This window comes from Castanea sativa, chromosome 4, assembly GCF_040712315.1.
Source record: "Castanea sativa cultivar Marrone di Chiusa Pesio chromosome 4, ASM4071231v1".
Taxonomy (NCBI): domain Eukaryota; kingdom Viridiplantae; phylum Streptophyta; class Magnoliopsida; order Fagales; family Fagaceae; genus Castanea; species Castanea sativa.
Genome location: NC_134016.1, coordinates 1,623,309 through 1,643,837, shown reverse-complemented (window position 1 = coordinate 1,643,837; position 20,529 = coordinate 1,623,309). Strand labels below are relative to the sequence as shown.

At 34.4% G+C, this 20,529-nt stretch overlaps 2 protein-coding genes and 1 long non-coding RNA gene across 3 annotated transcripts; 2 read left to right on the top strand and 1 right to left on the bottom strand.

Moving 5' to 3' along the window:
• The first annotated feature begins 2,222 nt into the window (after positions 1-2,222).
• On the top strand, positions 2,223-5,225 carry LOC142631645 (uncharacterized). The gene is made up of 3 exons (XR_012843637.1): positions 2,223-2,462; positions 3,805-3,897; positions 4,779-5,225. It is a non-coding gene; the product is annotated as an uncharacterized LOC142631645 (long non-coding RNA).
• Positions 5,226-9,834: 4,609 nt separating this feature from the next.
• LOC142631430 (2-alkenal reductase (NADP(+)-dependent)-like) lies at positions 9,835-11,048 on the bottom strand. The gene is made up of 3 exons (XM_075805595.1): positions 11,007-11,048; positions 10,406-10,488; positions 9,835-10,132 (listed from the first exon to the last, which is right to left on the bottom strand). Exons 1-3 carry the CDS (start codon positions 11,046-11,048, stop codon positions 9,835-9,837), a joined length of 423 nt encoding a protein of 140 aa, XP_075661710.1.
• A 3,480-nt stretch (positions 11,049-14,528) lies between these two features.
• LOC142631644 (2-alkenal reductase (NADP(+)-dependent)-like) lies at positions 14,529-17,854 on the top strand. The gene is made up of 4 exons (XM_075805859.1): positions 14,529-14,715; positions 15,215-15,393; positions 16,011-16,093; positions 17,237-17,854. The coding sequence occupies exons 1-4, from the start codon at positions 14,529-14,531 to the stop codon at positions 17,613-17,615; spliced, it is 828 nt and encodes a 275-aa protein (XP_075661974.1). The 3' UTR covers positions 17,616-17,854.
• Positions 17,855-20,529: the final 2,675 nt, after the last annotated feature.

Here is a 20,529-nt window from a genome sequence, read left to right as displayed (position 1 = left end):
CTAATTAAGTTAGCCTTTTGGGCCAACCCAATTGGGCTTAATTGTGTGACTTAGGATGAGACCAAAAGGATAATTAAGACTCTAACTTCAATAGGCCTCGGGCTTATCTGTCAACTCTTGACAAGCCCAAATTTACTATTAATTATATAACAAGTACCACTATGGAAATATAATTGCATTCTAGGCCTTATTAATAAATTATATCCCAAAACTCTAATATGATATCATTTGACCTCTCCATGAAATATCTATAGTGAACAAAGTCATAATAAACTGTCACTTTGTAAACAACTATTTTATTCCTTGAGTCCCCGGTTTAATCTTTTACTTGTTCGTATTTATGAAATCTAATTTCATTAAATATAAGCTATAGTGACTCCTTACTAAAGTGGCCGACCTTGAATAACCAGTTCCTATTAAACTTATCTCAATGAAATATTTCATGTCTCTATGAAAGACATTATGGATTCCATCTTAAGAATATATGTTCCCTCAACATTACGTGCGGTTACTCAACATACTGATATTTTGACCGTCATAATAAATTGTTACTTTGTAAACAACTATTTTATTCCTTGAGTCCCCGGTTTAATCTTTTAATTGTTCGTATTTATGAAATCTAATTTCATTAAATATAAGATTTAGTAACTCCTTACTAAAGTGGCCGACCTTGAATAACCAGTTCCTATTAAACTTATCTCAATGAGATATTTCATGTCTCTATGAAAGACATTATGGATTCTATCTTGAGAATATGTGTTCCCTCAACATTACGTGCGGTTACTCAACATACTGAGGTTTTGACCGTTAAATTAGATTTCACTCATTATATATCAAAGTAACCTACATTTCATGATCGGATTCACTATCCTCTCAAAATTGAGAATCTATGAAATTAGAAGTCGTGAGATTAATTATTTAGGTGACAGTTGTTAATTATTATAATTAATCTCACAATGGTCTAATTCAATATGTTTTACACACTTAGGACACATCAACTAGAAGTCTCCACTTCCATGATCAAGACAAAACATCTTAGTTGATGTGTTATAGTCTTTACAGATGAAATGTCTAATTTCATCACCGACTACAAACTACATTTTGAGTTTACAAGGAATTTGTGATTTATATTCTCTGTAACTAAATCACATATGATGCATCTCAAGGACTGTGATAATGTACAAATAATTCATATATAAATAGTTTCATATAATTAAACAATTTAATTATTATAACATGTCAATAAATTGAATTCTAAGGCATAAATCTTACCAATAAGGACATAAGTTGATAGAGTTACCAGAAACAATTGGTGTGTTAACACGTTTGAGGCTTCTTCACATCTCAAACACTGAAATTAATTATTTACCAAATTCAATCATTAAGCTTTTCAATTTGCCAACTTTAAGAATCAAATTCCCTGATCTCATCAAGCTTCTAGAAGGTCTAAGCAATTTGATTAATTTGAGACATATTTGCATTATTGATTGTGAAAATGCAGCACACTAAAAAAAGTGGGACGGTTGACTTGTCTCCAAACGATGCCAGATTTTTGTGTGGGTCGAGATGAAGGTTATCAGATCAAAGAATTGGGACTTTTAGGGTTCATTTGGTTGATGGAGTGTTAAAGTGGGAGGATAAAAAATGGTGGGAGGATGGAAAAGTAGGTGGATAGAAAAGATTTTAATTTTTTTTATTTTTGTTTGGTTGAGAGTGGAAAAATGGAGGAATATAAAAAGTGAGTTTGTATAAATTTACTCATACACCCTTATTAAAAAGTGATGGCTAATTAATACAAAAAAGTGACAAAAAAAAAAAAGCAATCACCCCATTTATTAAAAATTAAAAATCATGTCCCAAAAAAATTATGACTAGTTAAAAAAAAAAAAAAAAAAACTATCACACGCACAGCTCAAAAAGAAAAAAAAAAAAAAGCAACGTCCAAAAGAAAAAAAAAAAAGGAAAAAAAAAGGCAACGTGCCCACCACAGCCCAAGAAATCAAAAAATGAAAAAAAAAAAAAAACCAAAAAGCAACGTCAGGAAAGAAAACCCAAGAAATCAAAAAAAGAAAAAAGAAAAAAAAAGCAACGTCAGGAAAAAAAAAAGAGGAAAGAGGCAACGTGCCCACCTAAAAAAAACAAAGGAAAAAAAAAGAAATGAATTTTTTTTATATTATTCTAACTAAGTGTATAAGATAGAATTTTTTATATAAGATAGAATTTTTTATTTTTTATTTTTTATGAGAGTAGCTAAGTAGCTTTGCCAGAGAGGCTGGGCAATCTTTCCTCTCTTCAAAAGCTGTATACTGTGGATTGCAATCACTTGGTGTATCTGCCCACCGAGGAAGCCATGCGACGCCTCACCCATTTGAAAACGCTGGAGATTTATGATTGTCCAATTTGGAAGACAATGAGCGGTCCAAGATCGACCATATTCTATTTGTTGACATACAGGATAGTGGGTTAGTGGTTAAGTTTATTCAAATTAAGTTGATATTTATACATAATTTACTTCATAAATGGTGATTTACAAAACCAAATTTAGTTTGTATATACAGCATGTTCTGTCAATCATATAGATAGTTTGATTTGTAATTTACTGTTTTTCTTCTTTTTAATTTATAGTGGAAACTGAGGTTAATGAATTATAAATGATCACAAATGGGCTTCTGTTAACAACTTAAAGTGTTCTTTCTATAACATAACTTTTAACCTCTTTACTACAATAATCTTAAATCTAAGAGTGATAAAGTAATAAATGTAAAATTTTCATGGCAACAAAAGAAAATTGCGAGTTTATACCTTAGCTTTCCCAGCCTTTGTGCATTTGGGGTGAGAGGAATTGCTGCATTTTCAAGGACAGAGAATCCACCGCACCAAACTTCAAGTTTTTATTTCTGAAGACTCTTTATGAATGGGGATTGAAGCCCTCCACTCTCTCCATGTTTTCTTTGATGGATTTCCTAGATACTCTACCTTTGTGCTGTTAATTATATGGCTGGTTTCGTGTATTTTATTTTCTAGTCTTGCTTTGCTTTGCTGTTTTTCTTTATTTTGTATACCATTTTGATTTTTAATATATTGCAATTACCTATCAAAAAAAAAAAAAAATCTTTCCTAGTCTTTTGCACTTAAGAACTTAGATTCAAAGTTCAAACAGATTGTCAAACTGAATGTGTTTTCATAATTAGGGCCAGTACTCTTAATCAGATCTTGGTGCTCAAAATTGTGACATTTATCTCTACTTTTTTTTTGTGTGGTGTGTGAAGATGACACACAATTAGCAGCAGCTGAAGTGGTTGAAATTGCATGCTGGCTTTTTTATGATTTTCCTGGCCTTTTGCTATCAATTTTAGGACCAGTCACTGTAGCTTCACTCCTTGTATATCACCTGCAAGGTTTCTCTGTAAATTATTCAGAATCCATAAGCAAATAACTAAAGATAACAACAAACTTTAAAAACAAAAATAAATAAAAAATGAAAGAAGAGAGAAATGAGATAGTGTATTTGCCACACTTTGACCCCTTGAATAAATGACTATGAAACCACCTTAAGTCCATTAACCCCCATAAAATTTATAAGAAATAAAAGAAAAAACAAAAGTTTTGTATTACTGAGTAGAGAATGGGAGATTAGTCTTCCAAGATTATGTACTTGCTCTACTTCAATACTTTATGCAAAATAAACCTCAATTCTTCTCAGGTTCCCATCCTTATTTAGCAGAATTAATAAAACCTGGATCCACATTATTAATAGACCTAAAAGATTATTCAGTCAGTTAAGAATTTTTCCTTGATGTTCAGGCACAAGGGACAACATATCTGTTGTGTTCAGCTGGATGAAAAATTACATTATGAAGTTTTCATCCACTCCCAAGCCAACAGAAGTTTTAGCTGGTTTGTTTTCTCAATTTTCTAATCCCTTCTAGTATATAAAGTATTGATTCAATCCAATAAGTGTATTATTCATGCCAATTGTCCCCTCCTTCCTCCCATTGTTCCAACAGCATTTTCTGAACTGTTACTTAGAAAATGAAAAAAAAAATGATAATCCGTTATATTTTCAGGAAATTACTTTTGCATGATTGTTTTTGGTAGTAGCTTTTCAGTCAACTGAGGAAAGCCTTCTATGAAATTATTTTTTCCTGATTTGTGTTGGTGTAGTAGCTTTTCAGTCAATTGAGAAAAGCCTCCATGAAATCTTCTGCTCATTTTCCAACATTTGAGACCATTTCATTATGAAAGCGGAAAAGCTTATTTTAGTGGTTGGTTGCCACACCAACAATCATGCCAAAAGGAATAAGGTTCCCTACACCAACCTCAAACCAAATATGCTAACTGACCAAACATCTCTCCAGCCATGGGTAGATTGATGCTTCTGAATTAATTAATAGAAAGTGATCCCACCTACAACACTGATTACTGGAAATATGTGAATTATCTAAAACAATTATGAAAGTTGTGATTCCAAATGAATTTTTTCAAAATCAAAATTTTGCTATTAGAGCTTGCTTTGATGCCCATAAATAAAAACATACACATTCTTTGTCTCAACATCTCTTTTAAAGTTCACTTATAGGTTGACCTTTTTAAAGTTCATATTTGGGTTGGGAGGTCAGTTTAAGTGGATCATATGCAGGGGCTAGTGAGTTAAGTGATCCCCAGTTCAACTAGTGCAAGCAAAATTGAACTCACGTTCTTATAAAGTTTCAGACAACTCTAAAGTTGTTGATGGTTATACTTCTAATATATAAATATATGGTTTCCACCTTTTGAAGCTAACAAGAAGATTGCATCTCAGAAAATAGCGAACTTGATGACAACTGATGCCTAGGCACTTCAGGTTTGCTTTCTCTTTACCATTTGGGATATGTATATATAATTTACTTTGTAATTTGTGCAGTACAAGACCCTATTCAGTTTATGTATTTGCAGAGCCACTGTTTTGTAGCCAATGTACATATCTACATAAACAAAACTTTTAGTCTATGTAAAGGTGTGCATGTCAACTCCACACATATTTTCATATATTGCCAAAACAACGTATATAGTTAGATTGAGTATAGCCAAATTACTGAATTGTGTTTTGACTCTTTTTGATGTGAAAGTCATTTTGTGCATATGGTGTTATTGACCTTCTCAATATATTTTAAATGATTCTGGCATGATTAAGGTATATATATGAGTTAGCTGGAGGAAGGACTCATTAAATCTAACACTAGTCATGTTCCAGCAATTTAGATCTTATGTAATAAGCAATATGGTTTTTCTGTTTTGTCTCTATAAAATTGATGAACTTTTACCTATTGAATGTTTGGAACATGGCTAATAAAATTCATAATTTCAGATTAAATCTGTATTAATGTTAAGAAGAGTTTAGCATTTTGGATGTGCAATGTGCTTGCCAATGTATTGGGTATTTGTAAATATATCCTTAACTTTAAAATTTTGAAATGAACACCTTGATTTGGTGTTAACTTTCAATTTTTATCTTATAGTCTATGTTAGTGTAAAAATAAACAGCTTAGTGGGAAAAAAACTCCAAACTAGCATTTAAATCCCTTTAAATTAGCAATATATGTAGTAAAAACAAGTCCCAAAAAACCCATAATAATCGATGTTGTAAACCCAAAGACCCCATATGATAAGAAAACAAGACTCTAGCCAATAATTTGTGAAATTTACTACACCTTGACAAAGTACAGCTACCAAATATAGTTAGACGCATCCATGGTTCAAGGAGCTCTTAAAAGAGCTATGCTAGTAGTTGATAGTATGTAATACACATTAGCAGCCTAATGAGTTTGTTTATAGATAAAAACTTCTACTAAACAACTCTTAAGATTTCCTATCGTTATGAACCACTTGATTTTAATGCACATCATCATCTTCCACTCTTGTAGAAAACTAAACCTTAGCACCAAGCCAAGGAAGGGTGCTTACACATCTGCTGTGAGAGGAACCTCCTTGATTCTACACTACCTCTTTGATATGCTTGTTGCATCAACCTCTTTTCTATCTGTTCAGCTCCTGAATTGTTTTAATTGTAGCAACAACCTCTAAGACAATGGGAAAGAATCAGAGAGTTGAAAGGTTAGGAGTACCCACACGTTTGATTAATTCAGAAGTCAAGCAAACACTTGACACCCATTCAAAAATTGATGAAACAAGAAATAACCTATTTTCTTTCTATAGATGATAAAAAGGCTAGATTAATCTCCATTACATTAGTAAAGAGGTGGAGTGCAATGAACAGTTTTTCAATTAAGACACAATATCCACTTTTGGCCATTTGCAATACACAAGAATCTCAACAAAGAAAGGAAAAATTTTAAAAAAAATTACAGAATCAAAATGCATGGAAAACCTCATTTCTGACCAGCCCACAATTCGTCTTTAGATAGGATAAGAAACTCGAGGGAGCCATCAATCCTTTCCACCTGCAATTTCTATAAAGATGTCAGTGACTAATTATCCACACAACTAAAACTGAGAAGCATGGAAAGAGGCACTCTTAACCCAACTAAATGTATCAATTAGGAGAGCTCTCTTAAATAGGGACTTGTAATAATATTGGACTATTGTCTTTAAACAACATTTCTCTAACAGAATGCCAATATAAAATTTAAATTTTCAAATTAACATTGGTTTGTGGGATCTCTAACATGGTTTAAACAAGGGTTAAAAGCTGCTGATTCTAGTATTTTTTTTTTTTCCTAATTTCTTTTGGCTGGGATGGTAAAAAAATAAATTAAAGGCACATTGAACTTTACTTAATTCTTTAAAACATAAGAAATATATAACCATTCCACAGAACCAAATAGTGAGAATATCTTGTACAGTAACTTGAGGACTTATCATTCATTAATGAGCTATACATTTGCCGGAAGTCGCAATATCTGCTTAGGGTGAAGTGGCTCATTGCGTCACTAAATTACAAATACGAGTTGTACAGGTCCTACCCCCTGTCAAGCCCAATCGCCCTAAGGCCCGTAAGGACTAACTCTTATAGAAGCCCCGTGCTGATCACACATAGTAACGCGTGTGCCGTCCAAGAGGTTCGAGCTCGGAGTGCTCAAAGCAGCCCGTGACGTGCCCCTGCCGAGCACGGAACTTACATACGGGGTTGGTCCCAATGCCACTATCATTTTCTCTTTCACCAAACATCCACTTAGATGAAACGGTATTAGACCTCTCTTCCATTGTCTAGGGAACGCCCCTGCCGAGCATCAAACCCAGCGGTGGAGCCAGTTCCAATGCCACTCTCATTTTCTCCCACTCTTAACTAAACCCCCACTTATGGGTAATAGTATTGGACCCCTTCCTTCACCTATCAGGAGAATAATCATGACCGTTCCACTAAATTTGGCTATAAATAGACAAAGAAGATTCAGTCAAAGGGTTGGCAATTGGAGAGAGAAAAGAGTGGAGAGAGAGAGCAATATCAGTTCTTCCAAAGGAAGAGAGGAAAGAGATAGTGAGGAAGGGAAGGAGGCCTAGTATACGGGCCTGCCGAGCATAACACCACCCGTGGTAGAAAATTCAAAAGCCCACTATACAAATAGATTGTAAGCCCAAATCCCTTCGAGGCCCAGCAGCCCTATTCCGGGACGCACAATTGGTTTTGTAGTTGGTTTTTCTACAAAACCAACTACTTTCAAGCCGAAATTGGAAGGTAATTTCAATTCCCGATTTCGATGAAGTTTCAGTATATTTTTCCTAACGAATGGAGCCTTATGTTGACTGGTGTTGTTGCTTGAAGTTCCTCTACGTTTTCTCAAATGCTGGCCAGTTGGTGAGATCTTTTCTTGTTGTTACTGTTAGTATCCACCTCAATGCATAGCGTTATGAATAATTTTTTGTAATTCAAGATTGATTTTTTTTTTCTTGGTAATCCTAGCATTTACTCTTGAGAATATTGTTGTAAACCCATTTTCTATAGTGGAAGATTTTACTGGACTATTAGGTCCTCTGGTTTTTCCCTTTTCATTGAAGGGTTTTCCAGTAAAAATTCGGGTTCTTGATTGTGGCTTGCTACTGAGATTTATATATATATATATATTGGTTACTGTGCTTAGCTAATTTATTTGAAATACCCATTTAATTTGCACAAAGAGGGGAAAAAGGAATAAATTTGTTGTTTGTTATATTAATTGACTGTTTTTCCCAATGAAGGCTGACCTTCGGATTAGGCAATGTTTGGTGTCTAACGCCAAATATTTTTTTTCTGGTTAATTATATCTCTTCATAGAGGTCATGCCATTCTTAGAACTAAATCAAGTGATAACTCTAATCTTTGTGCTAAGCTTGATTTAATAACATACTCATGTATCTGTGTAGGATGGATGCGTCTTTGACTTCTTCAATGCACCACATCACAATCACATACCTCAAAATATTGTCTTTTTTAAGAAGTTAATAATTACCATTTTTTTAAAATTTCTTTCATTACTTAGGCTTTTCTTTACCTCTATTTCAAGGTCAATACCTGTTTCATATGTTTTATTTAAGTTTAAATTAATAGGAATAGTTTAGAAATTTTATAGCCTTTTATGTTAAAACTAATGTATTAAATAATATCCCTTAAAGAACTTTTTGATTCCCTGAACAATTTTTAACCATATGCAATAGAGGAAATAATTTTTTAAATATGTTTAACTGCGTTCAAAGTCACCCCCCGATACCTTCATTTGAATTTAAGTAACCAGTTTGTATGTTTTTGAAAGATAGACTTATAAAAGGATTATTAAACCTTTTTGACTTCCACGATTTAGGCAACTGAATAAGGACTCATGTTACCATATTGTATGCTTCTAGAACTTGGTGAAAGGGTTTTGAAAGGATCTATAATTCACTCAAATGTGCAAAGGACCTTAACTAATTGCAAAGGACAACTACAATAAACAAAGCCTTAATCCCAATATTTTGGGGTCAGCTTAATTAATTGCAGTAATTAGAAAATGTGAACCCAAGTGGAATCATCATTTAATTCAATTTCCATCTGAATAAAATGGCATACTTTGACTTCATTTTCGTTCCCTTATTCTCTTTCTTCCCTTATTCCTTATCGCTAGCAGTAAAGAAATGTTGGGGCAAAACACATGTTACAGTACCATTCTTCAATGTCACCAAGCTTATGGCAGTCAAGGTAAAGAGGTTTAAACCCCTTGAGGACGAAAATGCTTTTCAATATTATTTCTCAAAAGCAAAAGAAAGTTTTATTAGTGTTATGTTGACTCTACAGAAATGTTGAGGTTTCACAGTTGATTGGGAAAAAAAGTGGTTGTACTCAATATGACCCTTGAAACAAAGGTTTATAACGCCCTTGTTAATTAATGTAAACACTTAAATTTGAGAAATAGTAACAAATAGACAAATAACATCCTTGATGTTAGTCACTATGCATAGAAACATTCATACTATAAGCATGTGGCTCAAATCAAGACCCAATTTCCTGCCAAAAGGCCCAAAACACTGTAATAATTATTTTAGCGGTCACAAATTTTTTTTTGTTTATTTGCCAATTAGACTATTATCTTCTTAATGTTTACATATATGGACAAGCATTCCTTATTGAAACAGCCCATAATATATTGAACCCTGAGAATTTACTTTCCAAGTTACATGGCTGTCAAGCAGCAATGGCTTTCACCATGGTAATGGGGAGAAGCACTATATATGGTGCTGTCTAAGTATTACACAGAAAAAAGAAGAAAAAAAAGTATAAAATACATATGCTAAAGTAGGTAAAATGATCACTCCCGAGGAACTACAACTACTTGCTTTCCGACATTTTGGCCACTAAAAATTCCTACAAGAGCTGAAGGGCCATTTTCAAGGCCTTCGGCTGTCTTCAACATATGCTATCTTTCCTTCTCTAATGTAAGGCAGCACAAGGTCTAAAAAGTTGGGAAAGAGGTGATAGTAATCATACACTGTAAATCCTTCTATACAAATCCTCTTATATACCAAAGATAATAAATTTCCTATGCCTTCAGGTTGATCAAGATTGTATTGTGAGATCATTCCAGCTACTGCAATGCGACAGTAGAATATCATGTTTAGGAGAACTGCATCAAGCATTTTGCCTCCGACATTATCAAAGTATAAGTCAATGCCTTCAGGAAAACACCTAACATCATTACCCAAAAAAAAAAAGTCAATGCCTCTCAGTTTTTGATAAAAGTTGCTCTTGCAGTTGTTAGTAACAATTAGGCCTTGATATTGCTGTTGAGATATTTATCAAATGTTAGTTTCTGTCAACGTTTATTCTTTAATGTTATGCAATTTGCAGTCACCATGAATAAATTAGTGAATGCAGTGCAATTTTGCCTCACAGCTAATAATGAGAAATTTTGCCTCATTAATTTCTTTTAGATTATTTATATGCAAATTTTCCACTGACCTTTTTAGAGCTGCATCCATGTCATGCTCTTCCTTATAATTGAAAGCCTCGTCGAATCCAAACTTGCTCTTTAGTATATCAACCTTGTTCAGATAAAAGCAGGACAAGTGTTGAAATTTCATTTTAAAAGAAGAGCATGTTTCTATATCCCCTGCTTTAAAACAGAGATTCAAGCATGCATCACAGCTTAAAATTTGGGTCCAAATAAGTAAAATCATACAACAGGGTGAGGACTAGGAGAATTTGAAATTTAATGTTTCGGAATATAATGCAAATATGTGTTAAAATACTTCAAATGTCTAACCAGAGGCAAAATTAACAACTCATTCAAGGAGGAAAATAAAAAGATCGAACCTGCAAAATCAGTTCGAATTAAGAACAAACTATATACTATTGCTTCAAATTCATTCAAAATGGATGTTAGTAAAAGGTGATGATATAATCAGAAGATCAAGTTATGTGTACTTTATTGTTGTCACAAATGTCTAATTGAATTACTGAATAAAAACAACATTGTTGGTAGCACCTGTCAGAACAATGCATACCTAGTACTTTTCTTTTTCAAATATTTTACAGAAGATTCCAATTAAGGTTGATGTACCTTTTCTTTGCTTCCAGCACTTCCAACAACATAACAACCCATTAATTTGGCCAACTGCACCAAATGCTGATGAGACAAAAACATATTCTCCTTTCTTTGGTGAGCAAAGTCCATAGAAACCAGTATAAGCAGTCATACCAGGCATACCTATGTGGAAAAGTAAATCCAATTATATGGAGCATTTAACACATTGTAACAAAATAAAGTGACATAGGAAAGACACATATACTATGTCAATGTTTTCTTTAAAAGAAAATATCTATAGTTGCTAGTATGCAGAGGAGGAGATGGTGTGGAGGACAGAAAAGAGTGACATGAACAAGATAGATTATGTAGTATAAATGAATAATTACACTGCAAAGTATCAAATTCATCTTTTATCCAGAGTCCATGAATTGTATATTACAATAATATAAAGATTATGAAGAAAAATCCTTTTTATTTTGTTTCTTTATTTTTCTTGAAAATCAAATCCATCTTATAAACTTTTTTCCCAATTGATGAGCAAATTACTACCAAGAAGTCCAGTATAGTAGGAAAGGGGCACATCAGTGTGCTGGATTTTAAAGAGGCTTTCAGTCATTGTAATGAGGCTGTATTCTTCCCATTTGGTTACCCCCCAAACGAAATCTCCTTTCTTGAAGTCCGGGTGCCCAGATTCCAAAACTTTAGCCACTCTATACCCAACTATTGGCAACATGTTTCACCAAAAAAATATGTTCATTTGTGAAAGCAAAAATTATGATAACAATTCTCTTTATTTCAAACTGAACCATTTCATGGTTTAGATTAAATACAGCAAATTTAAAGGTGTATCCATTGCCACGTCAAGCAAGAGAGTTATACAGCATATATGCAAGAGAAAGAGAGTGAGTCAGTGAGCTATGAGCATGAGCTCACTGAATGGGGAGCAAAGGAATAAAAAAGGCGATCTGGGATTTTGGCCTTAATGCCTCGCATGTAAGGATCACAGGACAAGTAAAGGTTCTTCACCAACACTTCTTTTGAACCCTCTGGCACCTTCAAGCTTATGCTACTTGTGTTAAAGTACATGTCCGTTTCTTTGGGATTGCCATCTATGTAATGTCTAGCTAGCACCTGTTTGTTTCTCACTTCTTCACCATCACCTGCCATTTCTAAAACCTTTCGCTCTCTCTTTTTCTATAGCCTGTTGCACTGCAAATAATAAAAGAGAGAAACAATTTTTATAGGCAAGATAGTGATCGTTATCAGGTTTGTAATGAGCTACAAATTTTACTACGATTTATCTACAAAAAAATATAGTGACAATCATATATAGTTTAATAAGAATATTTGATGTGAAGTTCTGACTTCGACACATTATATTCTTTTTGTACAAGACTCTCCAAATATCATTAAATTGTTCAAAATTGACGGTTTGATTGTAAAACAAAATTTTCCAAGTGCTTTCGTGTCAAAGCGGGATGATAAAATTGTACGCAGTGTATAGAGATTCTAGGAACACAATAATGGCCTGTTTGGAAGTTAAAAAAAGGAGGGAGAGTAGAGTAGAGGGAGGGAGAGTAATTCAATTACCTTGTTTGAAAGTTTTTTAAGAAAATGAGGGAGAGGGGTTTGGAGGGGTTTCAACTATCTCTAACCCCTCATTTTTAATTCCCCCAAATTGGAGAGATTTGGAGAGAGAGTAGAGTAGGTAAATTATTATCCAAATGAATTCTCCAATTTAGCCTTTCTAAATTAACAAAATTACAAACTGATTATATAAATAATTTATGTTTGTTTGATGAGAAAATAAATAATTTAAAGCTCTTATCAAAAAAAAAAAAAAATTTTAAGCTAAACTTTTAGAAATTCAGAACCGGAAAAGCCACCAAAAACAAACACTTCTCTCTTTCAAAAAGTGTAACTACACAGTACACAATACTCAAATTTCAATTCATTTCCCTTTTCCTCCATTTTCAGAGCACCCAAATAGAAATTAAAGCCACAATTTTTCTCAGAATCTCACAGTTGTAACCCGAAAAAAGCACAAGAAATTAGACGCCGCCGAGCCGTGGGTCGTCGACAACGACATCCAAAGGTCCACGCCGCTCGCGGCGATCGGGATTGAGCTCAGGCGACGGCAATGAAGCGCGACGGCGACTCTTCCCCGATGACTCCGGAGAACTATCCCAACGACAATGAGGATCGCGATCGACATTCCTCCAAAGATTGTGACCGTCCGTTTTCTTGGTACAATTTCCATTCCTGGTGCCCCTTCTTCGGCGATGATTCTAGGGCTTCTCCCTACAACTCCAGGATCTCGCTTTGCTTGCTCTTCGTTCTCCAGGACCTTGCTTTTTTATTTTTTATTTTTTTGGTTGTGTGCATTTTGGGGGATTTGGTTTGTGTTTCTGTGAAATTTATGTTTTTTTTTCCTCTCTACTTGTGCCTGTGTTTGGTTGCTCAGAAAATGTGGAAAAGAAATGATAGTACATTTTTAAAGGGTAAATTTAAAAACTAATAAATTAATCATAGTACATTTTTAAATGGTGTTTACAAAACTAATAAACTAATAAATGGAGTTTACAAAACTAATGAATTAATCATAGTACATTTTTAAAGGGTAAATTTGTCTATTTAAATCATTTCCTCTCCTCTCCATCCTAATTTTTAAAACAACCAAATAAGAGGAAGGGTTAATTACTCCCATTCCCCTTACTAATTTTAAAAACATTCAAACAAGGTGGAGGATAACAATTACCCTCTACTCTCCTCCCCACTACTCTCCTTCCCTCTACTCCCCTCTACTCTCCTCCCTCTCTAAACTTCCAAACAGGCCATTAGAGCAATTATAGCGTAAGCAATTACGTGCAGCTGTGAATGCTATATATTTGCTTTGTACCACTGACACGTCAGCCGTGAAGTATGGAACTCAATTTGGAAATTATTTCATTTCTCCCTTCCAAATGTGCCCTATAAATAGTACTTCGTGGTCCGTAGAGAAGAACCATTGCACGAAAATATTGACAAAGTTTTGCATTAAATTCTTGGAGAGAGAGAGAGAGAGAGAGAGTAGCAAAGGTGAGAGTCGGAGATGAAGTGAGCAACAAATAGGTGATATTCAGAGACTATGTCATTGGTTCTCCTAAAGAATCAGACATGTGCCTGACCACATTACGTTAAAGGTTCCTGAAGGTTCAAATGCAGTTTTGGTGAAGAACCTCTATTTGTCCTGCGATCCTCTCATTCAATTCTTTATGAGGAAAGCTGAAGGTCCCAATGGATATCTTTACTACACCCCTGGCTCCGTAAGTCAATCTCAAGAATTGTTGTTTAGTTTGTTTTTTTTTTTTTTGGTTACACTTGCTAGGAATATTATAACTTTTACTTTACCCTTGCTCTGTAATATGTTGTTGAAGTATGACGAATACATTGTCATGTTTGTAAACACTTTATACTAAAATTTGTACTAATTGTAGAACTTGTTTCATACTATGCTGCATGCATGTGATAGTGAGCTTGTAATTTGTTTTCTAATTTTAATGGAAACATACATATATGCAGGCAATTTTCGGGTACGGTGTGGCAAAAGTGTTGGATTCCAGACATCCAGAATTTAAGGTAGGGGACTTGGTTTGGGGGATCACAGGATGGGAAGAGTACAGTCTAATCACTAAAACAACTGATACTCTCGTTAAAATCCAGCATACTGACGTACCTCTTTCTTATTATACTGGAATTCTCGGTAAGGTCTATTGTTAATGAAGCTAAAATTGATGTAAGATTTGGAATAAATTGTTTGCGGTACACATATACTAATGTGCTTGCCCATTTACATCATATGTTGTTCTTCATGGCTTGAGAGAATCTTTATTTCAGAGATGAGCACCTTAATAATACTTTTCTGAGTTTTTCCAATTTTATTATAAACTTCAGAAAATGAAGTTGAAATCTGTATAGTTATTAAAAATTTGAAGCATAAACTTAATTTAAGTAGTATAAAATAATTTTATTATTGTTACAATTGGTGGGTCAGAGGTGGTTTAGTCGCACTTGGGAAATTGCAATAGTAGAAAAAAAAACAAAAAAAAAAAGAAAGAAATTAAACATTAACCAAATTTGGGGTGTGCCATTCCCATGTTGCTTTACTCTTTTTCATTGTTTTTTCTCGGTCATGTCACTTCACTTTATAATTAAATCCAATTCTCTATCTGAATATGCGGATTTTTTTTCTCCATTTATAGGTATGCCTGGCATGACTTCGTATGCTGGTTTCTATGAGGTTGGGATTCCTAAGAAAGGAGAATATGTATTTGTTTCAGCAACTTCTGGTGCAGTTGGTCAGCTTATCGGACAAATCGCAAAGTTGGAGGGTTGTAATGTGGTTGGAAGTGCTGGTAGTAAAGAAAAGGGGCGAAAATGGGCAAATGCCCATTTCACATAAAAAAAAAAGGGCAAATGCCCTCTTTCTCAAACTAATTAGGAAAATGCCCCTCTTTTGAAACTCAATTTTATCAAAATCGAATTTTAAAAAAAAAATTCTAGAGTCCTATAGCGACATTTTAAGGACTTATAGCGGCGTTTTGTAACTCGAGCTCCATGAAATCAAGTTATAGGTAAATTTTACTTTTTGTTTTACCTATAACTCGATTTCGTGAAGCTTGAGATCCAAAACGCCGCTATAGGCTCCTTAAAACGTCTCTATAGGGTCCTTAAAACATCGCTATAGGGCTTAACTTGATTTTGAGAAAATCGAGTTTCAAAAGAGGGGGCATTTCTCTAATTAGTCTGGGAAATGGGGCATAATACTGTTTTTTTTGCGCGAAAAGGGCATTTGCCCATTTTCGCCAAAGAAAAGGTATAGCACACTATGGTTGCTATTTGAAATGTGCCATATAACATATAGTTTCTTTTTATATACTATATGTTACAATAATTCTGTTTCTATTTTCATTTATTGATTCTTTCTTTCTTTTTTGTTACTTTGTGAATTGAAGGGGCTATCCCTCAAATGAATACTTACCTTTTCTTCTGCATCAGGTTGATCTATTGAAGAATCAGCTTGGGTTCGATGAAGCTTTTAATTACAAAGAAGAGCAAGACTTGAATGCAGCTTTGAAAAGGTAAGTAACATGCAACAAAATTTTGCAGAGGATTTTCCCAGTTAAGCTTTGTAAGGACACAATTCGAGCTCGAACCCACAGTCAGAAGGGGATGGGCCTGACAAGCCTTTTTACAATAGAATTTGTAGAGAGTGAGCTTGAAATCTAGGTTCTAGTGATGCTTAGATAATAAAAATGATGGGCTTTGATCACAACAATGCACATAAGGAACTGTTTATATGAGTATGAAAGAAATTCTATCCTCAGACCTAAGCTGAGGATGACTTATATTATTTCTTCCTAAGGTAGATTACAATTATGGATAGTGAAGTCTACAGTGTTTCTCTCTCCTTTTTTTCCTCTCTTTTTGCCAAAGGTCCCTTCTCTCTTTTATACTCTATTATTCTTTTTCTCTTCCTCTCCCACGTCAAGGTTAGATTGCTGATTTAGATACTTGTCCCATCCACCTCCCCTCAAGTCTTCAGAGATAGGAGCAAAGTTAAACTCTGATGTTCAGGTCTCACTTCCCCATTAAGGCAGCTAGAATAGCAGTTGCAAAGCATTCAATACGGGGTGGTGGTGACAGCTTTATTTCAAATATTCCACTGCCCATATTTTTATCCTCCACATTTATCGTATCTACCTTTATCTATAGGATTTTCGAGAACATAGCCTGTGGGTGTTAACCAACCTTTCTCCTACCTCGGCTTTATATAGCTAAGGACACCATCTTCCTCGCACTGACTTCTTGGACACACTTATTCAGACATTATCTCTTCTTTATTTAGTACAATCTTATGATTTAACATTCATATACCCTCGTACCATTCAATGTCCTCGGACTGGGCTTCTAGCCCGAAGAATACTCTTGGACCACCCCACATATATTCCTGGACCCAATGACCCTACAAGCTTCATTCATCAAAATGTGAGGAAAAAAAAAAATTTGACCATGACATTCAACATTCACTACTCCCAATTCTCCCGAGAGATAGCACCTCTTTAGTTAATTTCCTCATGATTAGCACTACTAGTCCAAATGCAACCTAAGCAATAATATTTGAGCTTGGTAGGTTTTGATTATTTTAAGAGACTAGGTGGACTCATATTTCAAGAACTGAAAACATGCATCACTGACTTAGTTAATTTGTTTGTCACCTCTAGGTATTTCCCTGAAGGTATTGATGTTTACTTTGAGCATGTTGGGGGCAAAATGCTTGAAGCTGTGCTCCTCAACATGAGACACCATGGTCGCGTTGCTGTGTGTGGAATGATCTCACACTACAATCTTGATGAGCTTGAAGGTATCAAAAATTTGTTGCATATCGGATTCAAGTGGATCCAAATGAAAGGATATACACATCGCAATTATTATCACCTATACCTCAAGTTCTTAGACCTTGTGCTGCCTTACATTAGAGAAAAGAAGATGGTGTATATGGAAGACATAGTTGAAGGCCTTGAGAGTGGTCCAGCTGCCCTTGTTGGACTTTTTAGTGGTCGCAACTTTGGAAAACAAGTAGCTGTAGTTGCTCGTGAATGATTCAATCATACATTGTATGAATGTAGTATGTACCACTGTGTCAGATTACCATCCTAGTCTAACTTATGGAAGGCTTTTTTTGAGGGCAAGAGATCAGGTTAGTTTATTGGGTTGTGGCTAGTGCCTATGGGCTATGGAGAATAATTATGTATCATATATGTATATGATGAAAATGAAGAGAAATTACACCGTCCTTAATAAATGCTATTATATGCATGCGTGTGCATGTAATTTTACAACTTTTGAATTGGAATTCATTTGCAATTGTATTAAAAAATTAATACCGCTTGCTTATTGGCCAATAGCCATATGATCTAATGGTATTCTTCTCCCTTCAATCATTGAGCTTAAATCTATAGGGTCAAATTCCTTTAGCTTACATTTAGGGCCAGTTTGGATGGAGGGGGAATAAAAGAAAGTAGAATTGAATAATTGGAAATTAGTCTAATTTTTTACTAACTCTATTTTTGTCTCCTCTACTACCCACTTCTCCCTCTCATCAAAAGGGCGATAATCAACACAAAGTATTCTTATTGTAAAGTTGTAATTTATAACTATTTATATTGGCTTTAATTCCGTGTCAAATTTAATTGTAATTTTATTCAATCATTTTTTCCTCTATTTATGTGGGGATTTTAATTGTAAAGGATGAGTGTTAGAGAGTGTGAAGACTCAAGCTTAAATTAAAGAACAAGTGGATTTTGTAAGAAACTCACAAGAAGCTAACCTGTGAAGTAGCCATGTGTAGAGCACCTGACTGGAATAATGGGAAGAGTCATGACAGCCTGGAGTTTTCGCTAGTATCTCGCAAGTAAGGCCTTCCTGCGAAATACTTGTGAAACATTCTGTTTGGCTAATTTATCATGTTTTGTTTTACCAAGTCTTTACCCACACTATATATACCCTCATTACCCACATATTGTAGGGAGTGCTTTTCAGAGAGAAAACCCTAGAAAATACACTTGAGAGTTAGAGATTGTTATACCCATAATCATCTACATATTTCCTTGTAGTTTTCCTCTACTCTTTCCTCTCCATTTCCAAATCCTTGAGAGGTTGATAGCCCAAATACTTACCACACCTAATCTAAGTGTAAAGTGAGGTTTTGGTGTTGCTGGGAAGTATTGAAAGAAGCCAATCATTGGCAGATGCAATTGGGTTGAATTGTGGGATCCGGGAAAGCTAGAGAAGACAAGGTTCCGAGAAGCCAGTTGGTAGCAGGAGCTTGGAGGGCTCAAGTATATTGGGTAGACTAGGCTTGGAGGGGCTTTTGTTATTCGTATACTCCAACTTATTCTCTGGTAGATTGATTTACCACTTGGAGTGCGGCGGAGAGATTTTTCGTCGAGTTCTTCCAGTGGTGACTCTAGGAATTTGGTCTAGGGTGTTCCTATTCTACTTTGAAAAAATTTCGGGTAATTTCGGTCTATTTTGGGTGTTTCGGGAAATACTAGCCGAAATTCAAGATTTGGCTGGCATGAAGTTTGTGCTTAAAAAAAATGTTCTTAAATCCAAAACAAATTTGCATTCTATACACTGAAAAACCTCAAAAGGAAAAAAAAAAAAAGAAAAAGAAAAAAGAAATGAACAAATGTACCTATACAATAAACCATAAGTTCATTTGAAATATTAATAAAATTATTAATTATTTTTGTTTAGTTCTTTCATTAATTTGTTTGTCTTTTATAAACTATAATTTGTTGTATTATTGTTTCATTAATTATTAAATTATTAATTGTTGTTTAGCCTAACATAATTTAATTTGTTTGTCTTTTATAATGTATTGGTTAATTAAATTATTAATTATTGTTTATTAGTTACTTTTCCCAATTAATTATTGGTTAATTAAATTATTATTTATTAGTTGCACTAACACACATCTATGTGCACATTACACTAAAAGAGCCAGTCATGTGCACATTGCACATCCCATGGGCTGATGTGCACATTACACCGATTTAATTATTGTTTACCTGGCCCTATGTGTTCATCCACCCCCCACCCTAGTCAACAGACAAGCCAATCAGGCCTCAAGAAAATTTCCCCAATTACAAGAGCCAGCTGCCAATCAAAAAATTTCACAATCACAAATAACAATACACATTACAAAAAAGACAATTAATAATTTAATATTTCACCAACACAAACACACACACCAACAGCAACACCAACAACAACAACAACATCCACCCACACCAACGGATAAGATATTAAGATAAAGCCAAATTCAAAAAGTCAAAAAACAACCAAATATTAATAAAGATAAAGTTAAAGCTTCAGCAGTTCAACGGCCCAATCACAGAATCAGATAAAGACAAAGTATTAAGAATCTGAAAAACTTCTTCTTTGGATGAGAATGTTTCTTCTTCCAAGAATACTTCTTGTAATGATCTCTTCTCTTGGTTGGACAAGCACAAGTTTTGTTATAACACTTGATCTGCAAATCTTTCCTTTTACAATTGTCTTTAAGCTTGCTGTGGATCTTGTTAATCTCTAAAAGAAACTTTCTTTGATTACAGAGTTTTTCCAAAGCAATGAGGACATGCTGATAAATCTCTCCTAAAGAGGCTTGCTGCAGGGTGATTTTTTGAAAATTCATCATGTGAAAAGTCTCATCACCTAGTGGTTCTGGGAATGAGTTCAACAAAGTGTGCTTGGAATTGACATCATCCATTCCATTAAAAGCATAGTACCTGCTTGACATTCTGTCAAAATGTTTCTCCAAATCTTTTCTTTCAAAAGAACAGCATTTCATCAATAAGAATTCATCTCTCACTACTTCAGTGTAATGGGCTAATGAACCAAGGAATTCATTATGGAGGATTGTGAAAAAATCCTCGAGTTTGTTATACTAGGTTGTCTGTCTTTGCCTGTATTCTCCAAGGTTAATCCACCATTGTCTCAGTCTGCTTGT